Below are 19,163 nucleotides of genomic sequence, written 5' to 3'. Positions count from 1 at the left end.
ACTGATCCTTATAGACTGTGGAGAGTAGACCCACTACTGATCCTTATAGACTGTGGAGAGTAGACCCACTACTGATCCTTATAGACTGTGGAGAGTAGACCCACTACTGATCCTTATAGACTGTGGAGAGTAGACCCACTACTGATCCTTATAGACTGTGGAGAGTAGACCCACTACTGATCCTTATAGACTGTGGAGAGTAGACCCACTACTGATCCTTATAGACTGTGGAGAGTAGACCCACTACTGATCCTTATAGACTGTGGAGAGTAGACCCACTACTGATCCTTATAGACTGTAGAGAGTAGACCCACTACTGATCCTTATAGACTGTGGAGAGTAGACCCACTACTGATCCTTATAGACTGTGGAGAGTAGACCCACTACTGATCCTTATAGACTGTGGAGAGTAGACCCACTACTGATCCTTATAGACTGTGGAGAGTAGACCCACTACTGATCCTTATAGACTGTGGAGAGTAGACCCACTACTGATCCTTATAGACTGTGGAGAGTAGACCCACTACTGATCCTTATAGACTGTGGAGAGTAGACCCACTACTGATCCTTATAGACTGTGGAGAGTAGACCCACTACTGATCCTTATAGACTGTGGAGAGTAGACCCACTACTGATCCTTATAGACTGTGGAGAGTAGACCCACTACTGATCCTTATAGACTGTGGAGAGTAGACCCACTACTGATCCTTATAGACTGTAGAGAGTAGACCCACTACTGATCCTTATAGACTGTGGAGAGTAGACCCACTACTGATCCTTATAGACTGTGGAGAGTAGACCCACTACTGATCCTTATAGACTGTAGAGAGTAGACCCACTACTGATCCTTATAGACTGTAGAGAGTAGACCCACTACTGATCCTTATAGACTGTAGAGAGTAGACCCACTACTGATCCTTATAGACTGTGAGTAGACCCACTACTGATCCTTATAGACTGTAGAGAGAGTAGACCCACTACTGATCCTTATAGACTGTGGAGAGTAGACCCACTACTGATCCTTATAGACTGTGGAGAGTAGACCCACTACTGATCCTTATAGACTGTGGAGAGTAGACCCACTACTGATCCTTATAGACTGTGGAGAGTAGACCCACTACTGATCCTTATAGACTGTGGAGAGTAGACCCACTACTGATCCTTATAGACTGTGGAGAGTAGACCCACTACTGATCCTTATAGACTGTGGAGAGTAGACCCACTACTGATCCTTATAGACTGTGGAGAGTAGACCCACTACTGATCCTTATAGACTGTGGAGAGTAGACCCACTACTGATCCTTATAGACTGTGGAGAGTAGACCCACTACTGATCCTTATAGACTGTGGAGAGTAGACCCACTACTGATCCTTATAGACTGTGGAGAGTAGACCCACTACTGATCCTTATAGACTGTGGAGAGTAGACCCACTACTGATCCTTATAGACTGTGGAGAGTAGACCCACTACTGATCCTTATAGACTGTGGAGAGTAGACCCACTACTGATCCTTATAGACTGTGGAGAGTAGACCCACTACTGATCCTTATAGACTGTGGAGAGTAGACCCACTACTGATCCTTATAGACTGTGGAGAGTAGACCCACTACTGATCCTTATAGACTGTGGAGAGTAGACCCACTACTGATCCTTATAGACTGTGGAGAGTAGACCCACTACTGATCCTTATAGACTGTGGAGAGTAGACCCACTACTGATCCTTATAGACTGTGGAGAGTAGACCCACTACTGATCCTTATAGACTGTGGAGAGTAGACCCACTACTGATCCTTATAGACTGTAGAGAGTAGACCCACTACTGATCCTTATAGACTGTAGAGAGTAGACCCACTACTGATCCTTATAGACTGTGGAGAGTAGACCCACTACTGATCCTTATAGACTGTGGAGAGTAGACCCACTACTGATCCTTATAGACTGTAGAGAGTAGACCCACTACTGATCCTTATAGACTAGTACTGATCCTTATAGAGTAGACTGTAGAGAGTAGACCCACTACTGATCTTATAGACTGTTATAGACCCACTACTGACCCACTACTGATCCTTATAGACTGTGGAGAGTAGACCCACTACTGATCCTTATAGACTGTGGAGAGTAGACCCACTACTGATCCTTATAGACTGTAGAGAGTAGACCCACTACTGATCCTTATAGACTGTAGAGAGTAGACCCACTACTGATCCTTATAGATAGACTGATCCTTATAGACTGTAGAGAGTAGACCCACTACTGATCCTTATAGACTGTGGAGAGTAGACCCACTACTGATCCTTATAGACTGTAGAGAGTAGACCCACTACTGATCCTTATAGACTGTAGAGAGTAGACCCACTACTGATCCTTATAGACTGTAGAGAGTAGACCCACTACTGATCCTTATAGACTGTAGAGAGTAGACCCACTACTGATCCTTATAGACTGTAGAGAGTAGACCCACTACTGATATAGACTGTGGAGAGTAGACCCACTACTGATCCTTATAGACTGTAGAGAGTAGACCCACTACTGATCCTTATAGACTGTAGAGAGTAGACCCACTACTGAGAGTAGACCCACTACTGATCCTTATAGACTGTAGAGAGTAGACCCACTACTGATCCTTATAGACTGTGGAGAGTAGACCCACTACTGATCCTTATAGACTGTAGAGAGTAGACCCACTACTGATCCTTATAGACTGTAGAGAGTAGACCCACTACTGATCCTTATAGACTGTAGAGAGTAGACCCACTACTGATCCTTATAGACTGTGGAGAGTAGACCCACTACTGATCCTTATAGACTGTAGAGAGTAGACCCACTACTGATCCTTATAGACTGTAGAGAGTAGACCCACTACTGATCCTTATAGACTGTAGAGAGTAGACCCACTACTGATCCTTATATAGTAGACCCACTACTGATCCTTATAGACTGTAGAGAGTAGACCCACTACTGATCCTTATAGACTGTGGAGAGTAGACCCACTACTGATCCTTATAGACTGTGGAGAGTAGACCCACTACTGATCCTTATAGACTGTAGAGAGTAGACCCACTACTGATCCTTATAGACTGTAGAGACCAGACTGTGGAGAGTAGACCTACTGATCCTTATAGACTGTGGAGAGTAGACCCACTACTGATCCTTATAGACTGTAGAGAGTAGACCCACTACTGATCCTTATAGACTGTAGAGAGAGTAGACCCACTACTGATCCTTATAGACTGTAGAGAGTAGACCCACTACTGATCCTTATAGACTGTAGAGAGTAGACCCACTGATCCTTATAGACTGTAGAGAGTAGACCCACTACTGATAGACTGTGAGATACTGATCCTTATAGACTGTGGAGAGTAGACCCACTACTGATCCTTATAGACTGTAGAGAGTAGACCCACTACTGATCCTTATAGACTGTAGAGACTGATCCTTATAGACTGTGGAGAGTAGACCCACTACTGATCCTTATAGACTGTTAGACCCACTACTGATCCTTATAGACTGTGGAGAGTAGACCCACTACTGATCCTTATAGACTGTAGAGAGTAGACCCACTACTGATCCTTATAGACTGTAGAGAGTAGACCCACTACTGATCCGAATGGAATGAAACATTCAAATCACAGCGCTTTTGCGCCATTATTCAAATGACATTTTCACTGCAGTTTACAGCCTAGAGTAGAATGTTGTACTCATTAGAAAACAATAATGCAGTTATTCATTGCCTTGTGGTATTGTAGGCTAGTCTTGGCAGGATCATTGTATTGTCCCTTAACAAGATCAATAGGGGAGTTGAACAGCGTGTCCTATTGTCTTCACTGTTCTTTCATACGCAATGATGCACCTGGCTTCTCCTCTGCCTATCAGCCATTCCTATTGGTTCTTGTGGATTCATATTGAAAATTGATGCAGCTTTGAATGCTTTTATGTGTGGTATGATTGCTAGTTCGCCTATTGCAGATCTGTACAAACGATCCACCTATCACTATTGTCACTATGGATGGTGGATAGAAGGCATGGATAGACAGTTAGATTGGTAGACTATATTGACCTGTGGTATATAGTACAAGTTAGAGTGCAGAAAAAGCACAGTGCATAAGGAATAGACCAAAACACCTTGATTATAGGGGAGGTGCGCTTGCAAACAGATGAGACAATTTGGCTAGGATGGAAGAAATGATGTCGCAAAACCTGCAAAAGAGGGAATTTAAACCAGGGAGAAATTTCACTACCCTCCCCTGTGCCCAATAAAAAAAGCACAACCCTCCCGAAAGCAAAAAGTAAAGTTAGACAACCCTCCCGTATTTTAGCACCCCCCCCCAGTAAATGTAGAACTGTCCCTTATTTGGTATCACTAATTTCTCTTGAATTATTTCAACAGGTTTTCTGGAACAGGGACTGCTTGTGAAAGACGACAAGAAGCTTAGAGACAAATACAAATCAATGCCACAGTTCAAATGGGACATGATTTCAATGATACCCACAGACCTGCTGTTTCTGAAAGTGGGTTTAAACTACCCCGAGCTCCGACTGAACCGACTCGCAAAGATGAACCGTCTCTTTGAGTTCTTCGACCGCACTGAGACCAGAACCAGCTTCCCCAACGTTTTCCGAATCAGCAATCTGGTACTTTACATCCTGATCATCATCCACTGGAACGCCTGCATCTTCTTCGCCATCTCCAAGACCATCGGGTTCGGGTCCGACACCTGGGTGTACCCAAACATCAGTCATCCTGAGCACGGCCGCCTTGCCAGGAAGTACATCTACTGTCTCTATTGGTCGACCCTGACCCTGACCACCATCGGAGAAACCCCGCCACCAGTTAGAGACTTCGAGTACCTCTTTGTGGTCGTCGACTTCCTCATCGGTGTGCTGATTTTCGCCACCATCGTTGGTAACGTTGGTGCCATGATCTCAAACATGAACAAAACCCGTGCGGAATTCCAGGCTAAGATCGACTCCATCAAGCAATACATGCAGTTCCGTAAGGTCTCCAAGGATCTGGAGGTCAGGGTCATCAAGTGGTTCGACTACCTCTGGACGGAGAAGAAGACCTGCGATGAGAAGGAGGTGTTGAAGAACCTGCCGGACAAGCTGAAGGCCGAGATCGCCATCAACGTCCACCTGGACACCCTGAAGAAGGTGTGTATCTTCCAGGACTGTGAGGCTGGTCTTCTGATTGAGTTGGTGCTGAAGCTGCAGCCTCAGGTGTTCTCCCCAGGAGATTACATCTGTAAGAAGGGAGACATCGGCAGAGAGATGTACATCATTAAGGAAGGGAAGCTGGCTGTGGTGGCAGACGACGGGGTGACACAGTTCGTGGTGCTCAGCGATGGCGCGTACTTCGGAGAGATCAGTATCCTGGGCATCAAGGGATCCAAGGCTGGCAACAGGAGAACGGCCAACATCAGGAGCATAGGTTACTCTGACCTCTTCGCCCTGTCGAAAGACGATCTCATGGAGTCCCTCACTGAGTACCCCGACGCCAAGAAGGCTCTGGAAGAAAAGGGAAAGGCTATGCTGATGAAAGACAACATGATCGATGACGACGTCGCTAACGCGGGCGCCGACCCTAAGGACATGGAGGAAAAGATCCAAAGGTTGGAGAGTAATATTGAAATCATCAAGACTAAGTTGGCCAAGATCATGGCTGAGTTCACATCCAGCCAGAACAAGATCAAACAGAGGATCACCAACATGGAGTCAACAGTCAAGTCAGTCCGGCCCGAGGATATATCTGAGGTGGTGGCCGACAACAAGACACATTAGTCCCACAATGCAATGTATTTACCCAGAGACTTTTTCTATTGAACCTTTATATTGACAGGGAGCCATTCCGAGATCAATGATGAGCATGTACAAAATATACACATCAATACATAAAAAGAGAAAGATAATTATAGAAAACAAAACACATTCTTCAGAAATGCAACTCATCACATTTTAGAGAGTTTGGGAGATTATTATATTCCACAAATAAGGTGTAAAAAAAACTAAAGCAGATTTACCTAACTCAGTGGAGATCAAAGGGATCTGGTATCTCGTTTTGTCTGTAGGTTAATAATTAAGTACTGCGGAAGTGCAATGTATCGATCTATGAGATTTCAAAAGAAAGCCAGCCTACTTTAAGATGATTGTAAACTTCAAACATTTTTCGGAATATTTTTGGAGGCAATATTGCAGCGTAATTCTGCAAGCAAAGGTTGCTGTAAAAAATTTCCATTTAAAATGAGGAATGTTTTGTTATCTGGGGGGAGTTTTGATTGGCAGTGTCACCTAGCAGACAATTATTTTTATCCTCCAATCAGAGCGCAGATATTGGTCATGTGATTAGTCTGCCATTCTAAACTAAAACTGAAGTGAAAGAAAATTAACTCCTGTTCTGAAGTGAAATGTTTCCTCACTGCAATATTTGATCATGATACGCTAATACATGCATACTGTGTTATTTTTGTCATGTTTAACTGACAAAAATATCCACGGTGGGATGCATGCTAATCGATTAGCAATTCCATGTAAAGTCAATGGGACAAACTGGCTAAATTACCTAGCTACCAAGCCACATTCTCCACATTCGGGTAGGCAGATAGCCTAATGGTTAGAGCATTGGGCTACTAACCATAAGGTTGCTGGATCGAATCCCCGAGCTGACAAGGTAAAAATCTGTCGTTCTGCCCCTGAATAAGGCAGTTTACCCACTGTTCGCTGGTAGGCTATCATTGTAAATAATACTTTGTTCTGACTTGCCTAGTTAAATAAAAGTAACAACAATAGATTGGTAGCTAGCTATAGCCATTTACATTTCATATGTTGTATCTTTAGCTAGCTAGCTGGCTGGCTAGCTAGCTTAATCCCATTCACATCTTTCTAGTTTCTGAAGTTAAGAGATTGCTAAATGTAGAGATCTTTATGTCTGCACTGCCATTGACTTGACTGGCAGCAGATTGAGTGGATGTTTGTTAGCTGATCAATTTCAGTATGACTCTGGCAGTCAACAGGAATTAACAAGATATAGTCGATTAGTAAATATAAATAGGGAATTGATCTTCATATGAAGTCTATTATTCATGTCCGTGTTGCAATACTCCAGTGTCTCATATCCTTTACCAGCAACATTGATCTTCATATGAAGTCTATTATTCATGTCCGTGTTGCAATACTCCAGTGTCTCATATCCTTTACCAGCAACATTGATCTTCATATGAAGTCTATTATTCATGTCCGTGTTGCAATACTCCAGTGTCTCATATCCTTTACCAGCAACATTGTTTCTCTGGTCACATCAGATATCATCCTCAGAATATTGTTGATAAAAGGATATTAAAAGGGTGAGCCGGTTAAGGATCGATTCAGACCAGGTGTTAAAATTGTACGACAAGCGACAGTTTATTTCAGAGTGAGAATATCTGGTACACGTAAATACGGCTCTCCCATTCGCTCGCACAGAACAGCAGGAAAAGAGGGCGAGTCAACTGCTACACACACAATTTATACAGAACAGAAAGTAGGTTGATCCTGGGAGATCGGATCTTTGGATTGGTTCAGCTGGGGTGTAGTCTGTAGTCTTCCGCCATTGGCTCAGCTGGGCCGTCCGTCACTCTAGAATCCCGCCGTCACACAATGTTCAGCTAAAGGGGGAAATTTGGTGTGTGCGCTGGTTTGGCAGTCAGTGTGTAATGTGGGAGCTATCCTGTAGGGGACCCCACAGGCTTTACTGTGAGTTGTAGCCATGTATTTAGCAGTAGGCTATGCTCACTTGCATAAGAAAATAGCAATTCTTTACAATATCCAAAATACAACAGCCACAGGACAACTTTGTTAGGAAGTCGTAAAGGACCATTCGCTGAAACTGAAAAGATATAGCTAGCTAACAATCTCCTTTTCCACATGGTAAAGATGGTGTACAAAGACTTGCTAGCTACATTAGCTATGTTAGCTAGTTAGCTACGTTAGCTAGTTAGCTACGTTAGCTAGTTAGCTACGGTTTTCCACAAGGAATCTGCCTCCAGAGAAAAAAAAGCTTCTCCCAAGTAGGTGTGACCCTGACCTCCTACCCCTGTTGCTTGTTGCACAGCTGCTTGGATCCCACCTGGCAATCTGTTCACTGGCCTGTCTCCCCCTGACTGGTACAGGTACCCCCGCCACACTCCCCCCTCTCTTTCCCGAGCTTTCGCTCACCTCCAGCACACACGTACTGTTGGGGCAAATGACTCTGAACTTACAATGGCTATCCCCAAGTCGTTATATCTTTATGCGTTTTGCCTCATGACTCCTGGTTGCTTTGTTAACTATGAACTTGCTTGTTTACCCAACGTGGGACAGATTATGTTTGTTCCCACACTCGATACTCTGACTCTCTATTGGTGAAACAGACTCTTGGCCTCCCATCCTATTCTAACCACCTCTCGCCGGCTTTGTATTCATGTGATGAAATTGCTGTACAATGTGATCTTGTTGCCATCAAATGCAAATTCAAATGTTATAGCTCTCCCTGTCCTCTGCCATACCCTAATTGTATTTCTGCTGATTATATCTGGAAATGTGCATGTACACCCTGGCCTATCTACTGTTGCTAGCCCCAATTCTGATTTGTGCTCTGATATCGGCTTCATGCTTGTAAAAGCCTGGGTTTTCTGCACATTAACACTATAAGCTTTTTATACCTAAAATCTATTGAAAGTGTGGGTTCACAGCTCCAATCCAGATGTGTTGGTCATTACTGAGACGTGGTTAAGGAAGAATGTTTTGAACACTGGTGTTGACCTGTCTGGTTATAATATTTTTCAGCCAGACAGATCACCACATGTGGTGGATCTTTACCAAGGATCACCTTCAGTGCTCGGTTGTTTCCACCAAGTCTGTCCCCAAACAATTTGATTAGCTGGTTTTACGCATTAATATATGCCATTTAGCAGACGCTTTTATCCAAAGCGACTTACAGTCATGTGTGCATACATTCTTCGTATGGGTGGTCCCGGGGATCGCATTAAACTGCTGGTTGTTATCACCCATCATCAGCACAGGCCTGTACCCTACCGGCCCTGAGCGTTCTACTGGGCCCTTCCACTAAGTCTGAATCTTTCCTGCTAGGTGACCTAAACTGGGACATGTTTAAATCACCTGACCAAGTCCTAAAGCAATGGGGCTCCCTAAATCTTTCTCAGGTTATTACCAATCCCACAAGGTATGACTCCAAACACCCAGAAAAATCTACTCTCCTCACTCCTCCTCAACCTCACAAATAATCCTGATCGGTATCAGGCTGGTGTTTTCTGTAATTGACCTTAGTGATCACTGTTTTACAGCCTGTGTTTTTAATGGCTGCTCAGTGAAACAACCTGTCCTGATTAGTCATAGAAGCTTGCTAAAAAAACTTTCATGAGCAAGGCTTCCTTCATGAACTGGCCTCTGTAAAATGGTATAGAATCAGCTTGATCCCCTCTGTTGAAGACGCTTGGACCTTCTTTTTTGATATTTTCAGTGATATCGTCAACAAATACGTGCCCATGAAGAAAATAAGAACATAAAACAGGTTCAGCCCCTGGTTCGCCCATGATCTGATAGAGTTACTCCAGCTCTTGGCAAATCGCTCTGCACATGCATATTCAGGCTGATTGGCTCTCGTTCAGGCAAATTATAAATAAGAATATCTGGAAGGCCAAGGTTAGTTACTTTAAGGAGCAGTTCTGTCTGTGGGTCTAACCCCAAGAAGTTCTGGAAAATGGTTAACGACCTGGAGAATAAACCCTCCTCCTCACAGCATGCCCAAGGCCCTTAATGTTGATGATGTGGTTGTTACTGACAAGGAGCACATGTCCCTTAATGTTGATGATGTGGTTGTTACTGACAAGGAGCACATGTCCCTTAATGTTGATGATGTGGTTGTTACTGACAAGGAGCACATGTCCCTTAATGTTGATGATGTGGTTGTTACCTCCTCACAGCTTCCCATGTCCAACATATCCTCATCTCCCTTCTTATGTCTATTATCCCCGATGCTCCTCCCTCTATTTCCCCGCTACAAAATGTCTCCCTGCACGCGGTCACTGAGTCCGAGGTGCTAATGGTAGCTCCTTAAACTTGACCCCATTATCTGGGTCAGATGGTTTAGACCCTTTCTTCTTGCTGCCCCCATCATCGCCAAGCCTATCACTAACCTTTTTAACCTGTCTCCTCTCTGGGGAGGTTCCCATTGCTTGGAAGGCATCCATGGGGATTTAAACGGGGAGATCAAGCTGATTGTAACTGTTATAGGAATGGTTCTATTTTGCTCTGTTTATTGACAAGTTTTTCCAACACTTTTGATAATCAACTGACTGGCTTTCTTGATGCCTTTGGTCTGGTTTGCTAACTACCTCTCTCAAGGAGTGCAGTTTATAAAGTCAGAACATCTGCTGTCTCAGCCACTGCCTCTCACCAAGGGAGTACCCCAAGGCTTGATCCTAGGCCCCACACTCTTCTCAATTTACATCAACAACATATCTCAGGCAGTAGGAAGCTCTCTCATCCATTTATATACAGATTGTCATTGTCTCTCTTTATGTAGTGTTGTGTTGTCTCTCTTTATGTAGTGTTGTGGTGTCTCTCTTTATGTAGTGTTGTCTCTCTTTATGTAGTGTTGTGGTGTCTCTCTTTATGTAGTGTTGTGTTGTCTCTCTTTATGTAGTGTTGTGGTGTCTCTCTTTATGTAGTGTTGTGTTGTCTCTCTTTATGTAGTGTTGTCTTGTCTCTCTTTATGTAGTGTAGTGGTGTCTCTCTTTATGTAGTGTTGTGGTGTCTCTCTTTATGTAGTGTTGTGTTGTCTCTCTTTATGTCGTGTTGTCTCTCTTTATGTAGTGTTGTGGTGTCTCTCTTTATGTAGTGTTGTGTTGTCTCACTTTATGTAGTCTTGTGGTGTCTCTCTTTATGTAGTGTTGTGTTGTGGTGTCTCTCTTTATGTAGTGTTGTCTCTCTTTATGTAGTGTTGTGGTGTCTCTCTTTATGTAGTGTTGTCTTAGGTCTCTCTTTATGTAGTGTTGTCTTAGGTCTCTCTTTATGTAGTGTTGTGGTGTCTCTCTTTATGTAGTGTTGTGGTGTCTCTCTTTATGTAGTGTTGTGGTGTCTCTCTTTATGTAGTGTTGTGGTGTCTCTCTTTATGTAGTGTTGTGCTGTCTCTCTTTATGTAGTGTTGTGGTGTCTCTCTTTATGTAGTGTTGTGGTGTCTCTCTTTATGTAGTGTTGTCTCTCTTTATGTAGTGTTGTCTCTCTTTATGTAGTGTTGTGCTGTCTCTCTTTATGTAGTGTTGTGCTGTCTCTCTTTATGTAGTGTTGTGGTGTCTCTCTTTATGTAGTGTTGTGGTGTCTCTCTTTATGTAGTGTTGTGGTGTCTCTCTTTATGTAGTGTTGTGGTGTCTCTCTTTATGTAGTGTTGTGGTGTCTCTCTTTATGTAGTGTTGTCTCTCTTTATGTAGTGTTGTGGTGTCTCTCTTTATGTAGTGTTGTGTTGTCTCACTTTATGTAGTCTTGTGGTGTCTCTCTTTATGTAGTGTTGTGTTGTGGTGTCTCTCTTTATGTAGTGTTGTCTCTCTTTATGTAGTATTGTGTTGTCTCTCTATGTAGTGTTGTGTTGTGGTGTCTCTCTTTATGTAGTGTTGTGTTGTCTCTATGTAGTGCTGTCTCTCTTTATGTAGTGTTGTGCTGTCTCTGTCATGTTTGTCATTTATTGTCATGTCTTGTCCCTGTGCTCCCCATGCTATTCGTTTCCCTCTGCTGGTCCTGTTTGGTTCTTTCCCTCCTTCTATCCCTCTCTCTCCCCCTCCCTCTCTCACTCTCTCGCTCTCTCTTCTCTCTGTCGTTCCGTTCCTGCTCCCAGCTGTTCCTATTCCCCTAATCATCATTTAGTCTTCCCACACCTGTTCCCGATCCTTTCCCCTGATTAGAGTCCCTATTTATTCCTTTGTGATCCGTTCCTGTTCCGTCGGTTCCTTGTATTGTATTCACCATGCTGTGATTGCGTTTCGCCCTGTCCTGTCGTGTTTTTGCCGTGATTGTGTATCACCCTGTCCTGTCGTGTTTTGTGCCTTCATCAGACGCTGCGTGTGAGCAGGTGTCTCAGTCGACTACGGCCTGCGCCTACCCGAATCGACCTGCAGTCTGTGGCCGCTTCTCCAGTTGTTTTCCCCTCTACAAATCTAGAGGATTTCTGTTATTCCGTTTTGAACATTAATAAACTCTGTTTCTGTTAAGTCGCGTTTGGGTCCTCTTTCACCTGCATGACAGTCTCTCTTTATGTAGTGTTGTGTTGTCTCTCTTTATGTCGTGTTGTCTCTCTTTATGTCGTGTTGTCTCTCTTTATGTAGTGTTGTGGTGTCTCTCTTTATGTAGTGCTGTAGTGTCTCTCTTTATGTAGTGTTGTGGTGTCTCTCTTTATGTAGTGTTGTGTTGTCTCTCTTTATGTAGTGTTGTGGTGTCTCTCTTTATGTAGTGTTGTGGTGTCTCTTTATGTAGTGTTGTGCTGTCTCTCTTCATGTAGTGTTGTGGTGTCTCTCTTCATGTAGTGTTGTGGTGTCTCTCTTTATGTAGTGTTGTGTTGTCTCTCTTTATGTAGTGTTGTCTTAGGTCTCTCTTTATGTAGTGTTGTCTTAGGTCTCTCTTTATGTAGTGTTGTGCTGTCTCTCTTTATGTAGTGTTGTAGTGTCTCTCTTTATGTAGTGTTGTGTCGTCTCTCTTTATGTAGTGTTGTGGTGTCTCTCTTTATGTAGTGTTGTGGTGTCTCTCTTTATGTAGTGTTGTGGTGTCTCTCTTTATGTAGTGTTGTGGTGTCTCTCTTTATGTAGTGTTGTGATGTCTCTCTTGTTGTGATGTGTGTTTTGTCCTATTTTTATTTATTTTTTAATCCCAGGCCCCCATCGCTGCAGGAGGCCTTTTGCCTTTTGGTAGGCTGTCATTATAAATAAGAATTTGTACTTAATTGCCTAGTTAAATTAAGGTAAACTAAAAAGTTCATAAATTGAGGTCCACACAGAAATAGTGAAAAAAACCCATCAACATAGGAATCATTTCAAAACTTTGTATGACCTCTTATACACTATATTAGACCCAGCCGGACCTCTTATACACTATATTAGGCCCAAGCCTGACCTCTTATACACTATATTAGGCCCAGCCTGACCTCTTATACACTATATTAGGCCCTGCCTTTCCTCTTATACACTATATTAGGCCCAGCCTTTCCTCTTATACACTATATTAGGCCCAGCCTTTCCTCTTATACACTATATTAGACCCAGCCTGACCTCTTATACACTATATTAGGCCCAGCCGGACCTCTTATACACTATATTAGGCCCAGCCTGACCTCTTATACACTATATTAGGCCCAGCCTGACCTCCTATACACTATATTAGGCCCAGCCTGACCTCTTATACACTATATTAGACCCAGCCTGACCTCTTATACACTATATTAGGCCCAGCCTTTCCTCTTATACACTATATTAGACCCAGCCTGACCTCTTATACACTATATTAGGCCCAGCCGGACCTCTTATACACTATATTAGGTCCAGCCTGACCTCTTATACACTATATTAGGCCCAGCCTGACCTCTTATACACTATATTAGGCCCAGCCTGACCTCTTATACACTATATTAGGCCCAGCCTTTCCTCTTATACACTATATTAGGCCCAGCCTTTCCTCTTATACACTATATTAGGCCCAGCCTTTCCTCTTATACACTATATTAGGCCCAGCCTTTCCTCTTATACACTATATTAGGCCCAGCCTCTCCTCTTATACACTATATTAGGCCCGGCCTGACCTCTTATACACTATATTAGGCCAAGCCTTTCCTCTTATACACTATATTAGGCCCAGCCTTTCCTCTTATACACTATATTAGGCCCAGCCTGACCTCTTATACACTATATTAGGCCCAGCCTGACCTCTTATACACTATATTAGGCCCAGCCTTTCCTCTTATACACTATATTAGGCCCAGCCTTTCCTCTTATACACTATATTAGGCCCAGCCTTTCCTCTTATACACTATATTAGGCCCAGCCTTTCCTCTTATACACTATATTAGGCCCAGCCTTTCCTCTTATACACTATATTAGGCCCAGCCTTTCCTCTTATACACTATATTAGGCCCAGCCTTTCCTTTATACACTATATTAGGCCCAGCCTTTCCTCTTATACACTATATTAGGCCCAGCCTTTCCTCTTATACACTATATTAGGCCCAGCCTTTCCTCTTATACACTATATTAGGCCCAGCCTCTCCTCTTATACACTATATTAGGCCCGGCCTGACCTCTTATACACTATATTAGGCCAAGCCTTTCCTCTTATACACTATATTAGGCCCAGCCTTTCCTCTTATACACTATATTAGGCCCAGCCTGACCTCTTATACACTATATTAGGCCCAGCCTGACCTCTTATACACTATATTAGGCCCAGCCTTTCCTCTTATACACTATATTAGGCCCAGCCTTTCCTCTTATACACTATATTAGGCCCAGCCTTTCCTCTTATACACTATATTAGGCCCAGCCTTTCCTCTTATACACTATATTAGGCCCAGCCTTTCCTCTTATACACTATATTAGGCCCAGCCTTTCCTCTTATACACTATATTAGGCCCAGCCTTTCCTCTTATACACTATATTAGGCCCAGCCTTTCCTCTTATACACTATATTAGGCCCAGCCTTTCCTCTTATACACTATATTAGGCCCAGCCTTTCCTCTTATACACTATATTAGGCCCAGCCTTTCCTCTTATACACTATATTAGGCCCAGCCTTTCCTAGATATGGCTACTATGTTGTGATCACTACATCCGATGCAAATATCTGCAGCATCAGTAAAGATGTGATCAATACATGTGGATGATGTCATTCCTGTGCTGTTTGTAACTACCCTGGTAGGTTGACTGACAACCTGAACCAGGTTGAAGGCATTGGTTGAAGTTTTTTCCTGAGTGATGATGAAAACCAGTCAATATTTAAATCACCCAGACAATATACCTCTCTATTGATATCACATACATTATCCAGCATTTCACACATGTTATCCAGATACTGACTGTTAGCACTTGGTGGTCTATAGCAGCTTCCCACCAGAATGGGCTTTAGGGGAGGCAAATGAACCTGTGACCATATTACTTCAACAGTATTTAACATTATCCAGATACTAACTGTCTATAGCAGCTTCCCACCAGAATGGGCTTTAGGTGAGGCGGTTGAACCTGTAGCCATATTACTACAACAGTATTTAACATGAGATCCTCTCTAAGCTTTACAGGAATGTGGTTCTGAATATAATCAGCAGCACCTCCACCATTGGCATTTCTGTATTCTCTGTAAATGTTCTAACCTTGTAAGTCGCTCTGGATAAGAGCGTCTGCTAAATGACTTAAATGTAAAATGTAAATGTATTGCTACCACTGTATCATCAAAGGTATTGTCTAAGTGAGTTTCAAAGATATCAAATAAAATAAAATCTCATTAGTCACATACACAGCGGGGTACCAGTACAGAGTCAATGTGGAGGCTATATACAGGGGGTACCGGTACAGAGTCAATGTGGAGGCTATATACAGGGGGTACCAGTACAGAGTCAATGTGGAGGCTATATACAGGGGGTACCGGTACAGAGTCAATGTGGAGGCTATATACAGGGTGTTGAAGGTAGAGTTATTAAAGTGACTATGCATAGATGTTAACAAAGAGTAGCAGTGATGTAAAAGGGGGGGTGGAATGCAAATAGTCTGGGAATGCAAATGCAAATGTGATTAGGTGATCAGGAGTCTTATGGCTTGGAGGTAGAAGCTGTTTAGAAGTCTCTTGGACCTTGACTTGGTGCTCCGGTACCGCTTGCCGTGAGGTAGCAGAGAGAACAGTCTATGATCAGGGTGGCTGGAGTCTTTGACAATTTTTTGGGCCTTCCTCTGACACCGCCTGGTATAGAGGTCCTGGATGGCAGGAAGCTTGGCCCCAGTGATGTACTGAGCTGTTCACACTACCCTCTGAAGTGCCTTGTGGTCGGAGGCCGAGCAGTTGCCATACCAGGCAGTGATGCAACCAGTGGCTCTCGATGGTGCAGCTATGGAACCTTTTGAGGATCTGAGGACACATGCCAAATCTTTTCAGTCTCATGAGGGGGAATAGGTTTTGTCGTGCCCTCTTCTCGACTGTCTTGGTGTGCTTGAACCATGTTAGTGATGTGGACACCAAGGAACTTGAAGCTCTCAACCTGCCCCACTGCAGCCCCGTCGATGAGAATGGGGGCGTGCTCGGCCCTCTTTTGCCTGTAGTCCACAATCATCTCCTTTGTCTTGATCACGTTGAGGGAGAGGTTGCTGTCAGAATATGAATGTCATCTGTTACGAATCCCTTTTGGCCCGACCGTCTAGGGGAGATGGTAACGAGACCCCGTAACATAACTCATGCAAATTAAAATAGTGAAAAAGTAAAATTGAGAACGAAATAACCACAGACAACTAAATTACCGTCAAACACATGGTTTATTAGAAAACACACGGTAATGGGGGGGGGGGGCAGGAAAAGGGGCTGAGCTGGACCCAAGGAAAGAAACAATAAGTATTCAAAAACACCCCTAAGCTAGACTAGCCTATTTCAACAACAGCTAACTAACTAACCAAAAATACAGTGGGTGGTCCGGCCAGTTCTAACTAGTGTATTTAACAAAGTTTACCTACGGGTAGTGTATGCCCATGGGCGACTTGTCTTGGTTCCCCCTTTTCCCACCAGCAAACAAACACAAAACCAAAAACAATACTCACAGGTGAGGACAAAGTGCTATGGAGGTGCTCAAACAAAAGCTAGCTCAATACATAAAGAGACATAGTAGGAGAGGGTGAAACAGAGTGATCTACAGACATATGGCATTTACAGAGAGATTGAGCTCCAGAGCAAACAACTGACAGGGTTTTTAAACCAAGGGAAAGAAACTGTGATTGGGTAGGAAACAGGAGGAGGTGTGTCTTCTGATTGATGATTGATTGGTGAGTGATGATTTTCACCTGTGAGGGGAGAAGGAGAGAAAAGAACACAGGATACCTGTATCCGTAACACTTGCAAATGATTGATTTCATGAACCTTGTTTCTTAAGCTACATATATTAACGTGGGCTATTTTGAGCACTTGTCTTCTGAGATGCTTACTTGCTTTCATTGCTTTACAGGGAAGCTTAGCAGCAGTAGATGTGCTTATGTTCTTTATGTTAGTGCGGGGTGAGCTGTTCACAGTGGACCTACTCCCAGGGAACACCAGCTTAGTGCTAACAGTATAAAACTGGTTCATGGACACATGATTACTGCATACAATAGCTGTAGGATCAGCAGAGGCATTCAGGTAGAGGGACATACATTAGGTTACATTGTGTCTACTGACACCCCTGGTATCATGTACATTTACTGAAGCATTATGATGACTCCGGGACAATGGTAGGGATTAGCTGAGCTGGGCTTGGGTCATTGATAAGTCACTGTCTCAACGCAGCCTTATAATGCTGTGAAAGGATCCAGGAACCCAAATTATTTGGGTGGATCCCATCCTCCTTATAAAATGTGTTTTGTATATATATACAGGGGGTACCTTTTGTTTGCAAAAAGTATTGAAATTGTCAACAAAAGTTACACCCATTGAGCTGCAATAATCACGTAGCCAGAGGAGAAAGAATCCTGCTAAAGCGTTCAATGTCTCGATTCAGAGAAGGGCACAGGGCCAGATATGAGATTTGTTAGTGTCTAGCAGAGAGTCAATGAGCTCTTTAAAATCCAGTTTCAACTTTTCCAAACTGCCCTTCATAATGCCATTAAGACCCACATGGACTAGGATAGAATTGATTTCCATGTCCTGACGTTGTACATTCAGGAGCAGCGTAGTGATGTCATTTACTCGGGGCTCTGGGAGAATACATTGTTTTTTCACCAGGAACGGTCACATTTCTTACCATGGAGCTGTCCAGAATCACGGCTGGCGAGAAGGACGAGGAAATCCGCCCACTCCCACGCTTCTCAGGATTCGGAGAACCCTTTATGGATGGGTGAGAGGCAGGATAGCTTGAGCATGTTGCTCGCGGCACCTGTGGCAGGCCTCTGACAGATGGAGAAGCTCGATTCAGAGCAGGGGCGGAAGGTTGTCGACGTAGTAGGCACTGCGAAGTAGTAGGCACTGCGGCCGCAGACACAGGCACCCCCAGCGACGAAGATACAGGAAGATCAGGCTCAAGAGATCAAGAGCACGATTGCGGGATTCCCTGTCGAGCAGGATTGCGGGATTCCCTGTCGAGCAGGATTCCAGGACAAGAAATAGCGATCCTAGCTGTCAAAAGCTAACCGTGTTTTTGAGGAATCCTCGCATTAACAAGTTCTGTATTCGTATTTAATTAAATAATAACAAACCGAGTGTTTTCCAGCATACAATGTTCAGCTGCGCACTCTGATGACATGTGATGTTTAACAGCAGATACAGAGGAAGAGAAGGTATAGCATAGCCTGAAATTAACTCAAAGTTCTTGACCGCAAATCGGCAGTTCAGGTATAGAAAACACACACACACACATAGTTGAGAAACCGTTTCGGCAACGAGACCACAACTGACATGACCACCGCTTAAACTTGCCGCTCAGAAACCAGGGGAGACTGAAGAGCACAACCTCTCTGTACTAATTGGTGATTGTCTAGGAGAGGAGAAACCACTCCCTCTCCAATACAGCCACCGATTACCAAAACAAGTCACAAATTCCCCTGTCTCTTTATCCTGGTTGATGTGTCAACAATCATCTACAAGTTATGAGCAGTCAGCAGTTCACACACCAACTAGGCTACAGGGAAGACAGTCAGCAGTTCACACACCAACTAGGCTACAGGGAAGACAGTCAGTAGTTCACACACCAACTAGGCTACAGGGAAGAGTCAGCAGTTCACACACCAACTAGGCTACAGGGAAGACAGTCAGCAGTTCACACACCAACTAGGCTACAGGGAAGACAGTCAGCAGTTCACACACCAACTAGGCTACAGGGAAGACAGTCAGCAGTTCACACACCAACTAGGCTACAGGGAAGACAGTCAGCAGTTCACACACCAACTAGGCTACAGGGAAGACAGTTAGTAGTTCACACACCAACTAGGCTACAGGG

General features: G+C 43.7%; 2 protein-coding genes across 5 annotated transcripts in view; one reads left to right on the top strand and one right to left on the bottom strand.

The window, feature by feature from the left end:
• The window catches only part of LOC123998250 (cyclic nucleotide-gated cation channel alpha-3-like), a 45,598-nt gene extending 39,739 nt beyond the window's left edge, over positions 1–5,859 (top strand). For all 3 annotated transcript variants that reach the window (XM_046303299.1, XM_046303298.1, XM_046303297.1), the window contains one exon: positions 4,389–5,859. In XM_046303299.1, the coding sequence (XP_046159255.1) occupies positions 4,389–5,779 (1,391 nt within the window). In that variant the 3' untranslated portion in view covers positions 5,780–5,859. The remainder of the gene's footprint in view (positions 1–4,388) is intronic.
• A 10,928-nt stretch (positions 5,860–16,787) lies between these two features.
• LOC123996516 (ubiquitin-protein ligase E3A-like) overlaps positions 16,788–19,163 on the bottom strand; it is a 46,147-nt gene continuing 43,771 nt past the window's right edge. Inside the window, exons 14-15 of one of the 2 annotated variants that reach the window (XR_006832004.1) lie at positions 17,973–18,176; positions 16,788–17,040 (exon numbers count right to left, since the gene is read on the bottom strand). Coding sequence is in view for 1 of the 2 variants with exons in the window: in XM_046299912.1 (XP_046155868.1) it covers positions 18,140–18,176 (37 nt within the window). In the remaining variant the exon portion in view is untranslated. Of the gene's footprint in view, positions 18,177–19,163 lie in introns of both variants that reach the window. The other variant, XM_046299912.1, reaches the window with a different exon arrangement.

This window comes from Oncorhynchus gorbuscha, linkage group LG15 (genome assembly GCF_021184085.1).
Source record: "Oncorhynchus gorbuscha isolate QuinsamMale2020 ecotype Even-year linkage group LG15, OgorEven_v1.0, whole genome shotgun sequence".
Taxonomy (NCBI): domain Eukaryota; kingdom Metazoa; phylum Chordata; class Actinopteri; order Salmoniformes; family Salmonidae; genus Oncorhynchus; species Oncorhynchus gorbuscha.
This window is presented reverse-complemented; position numbering and strand designations above follow the sequence as displayed.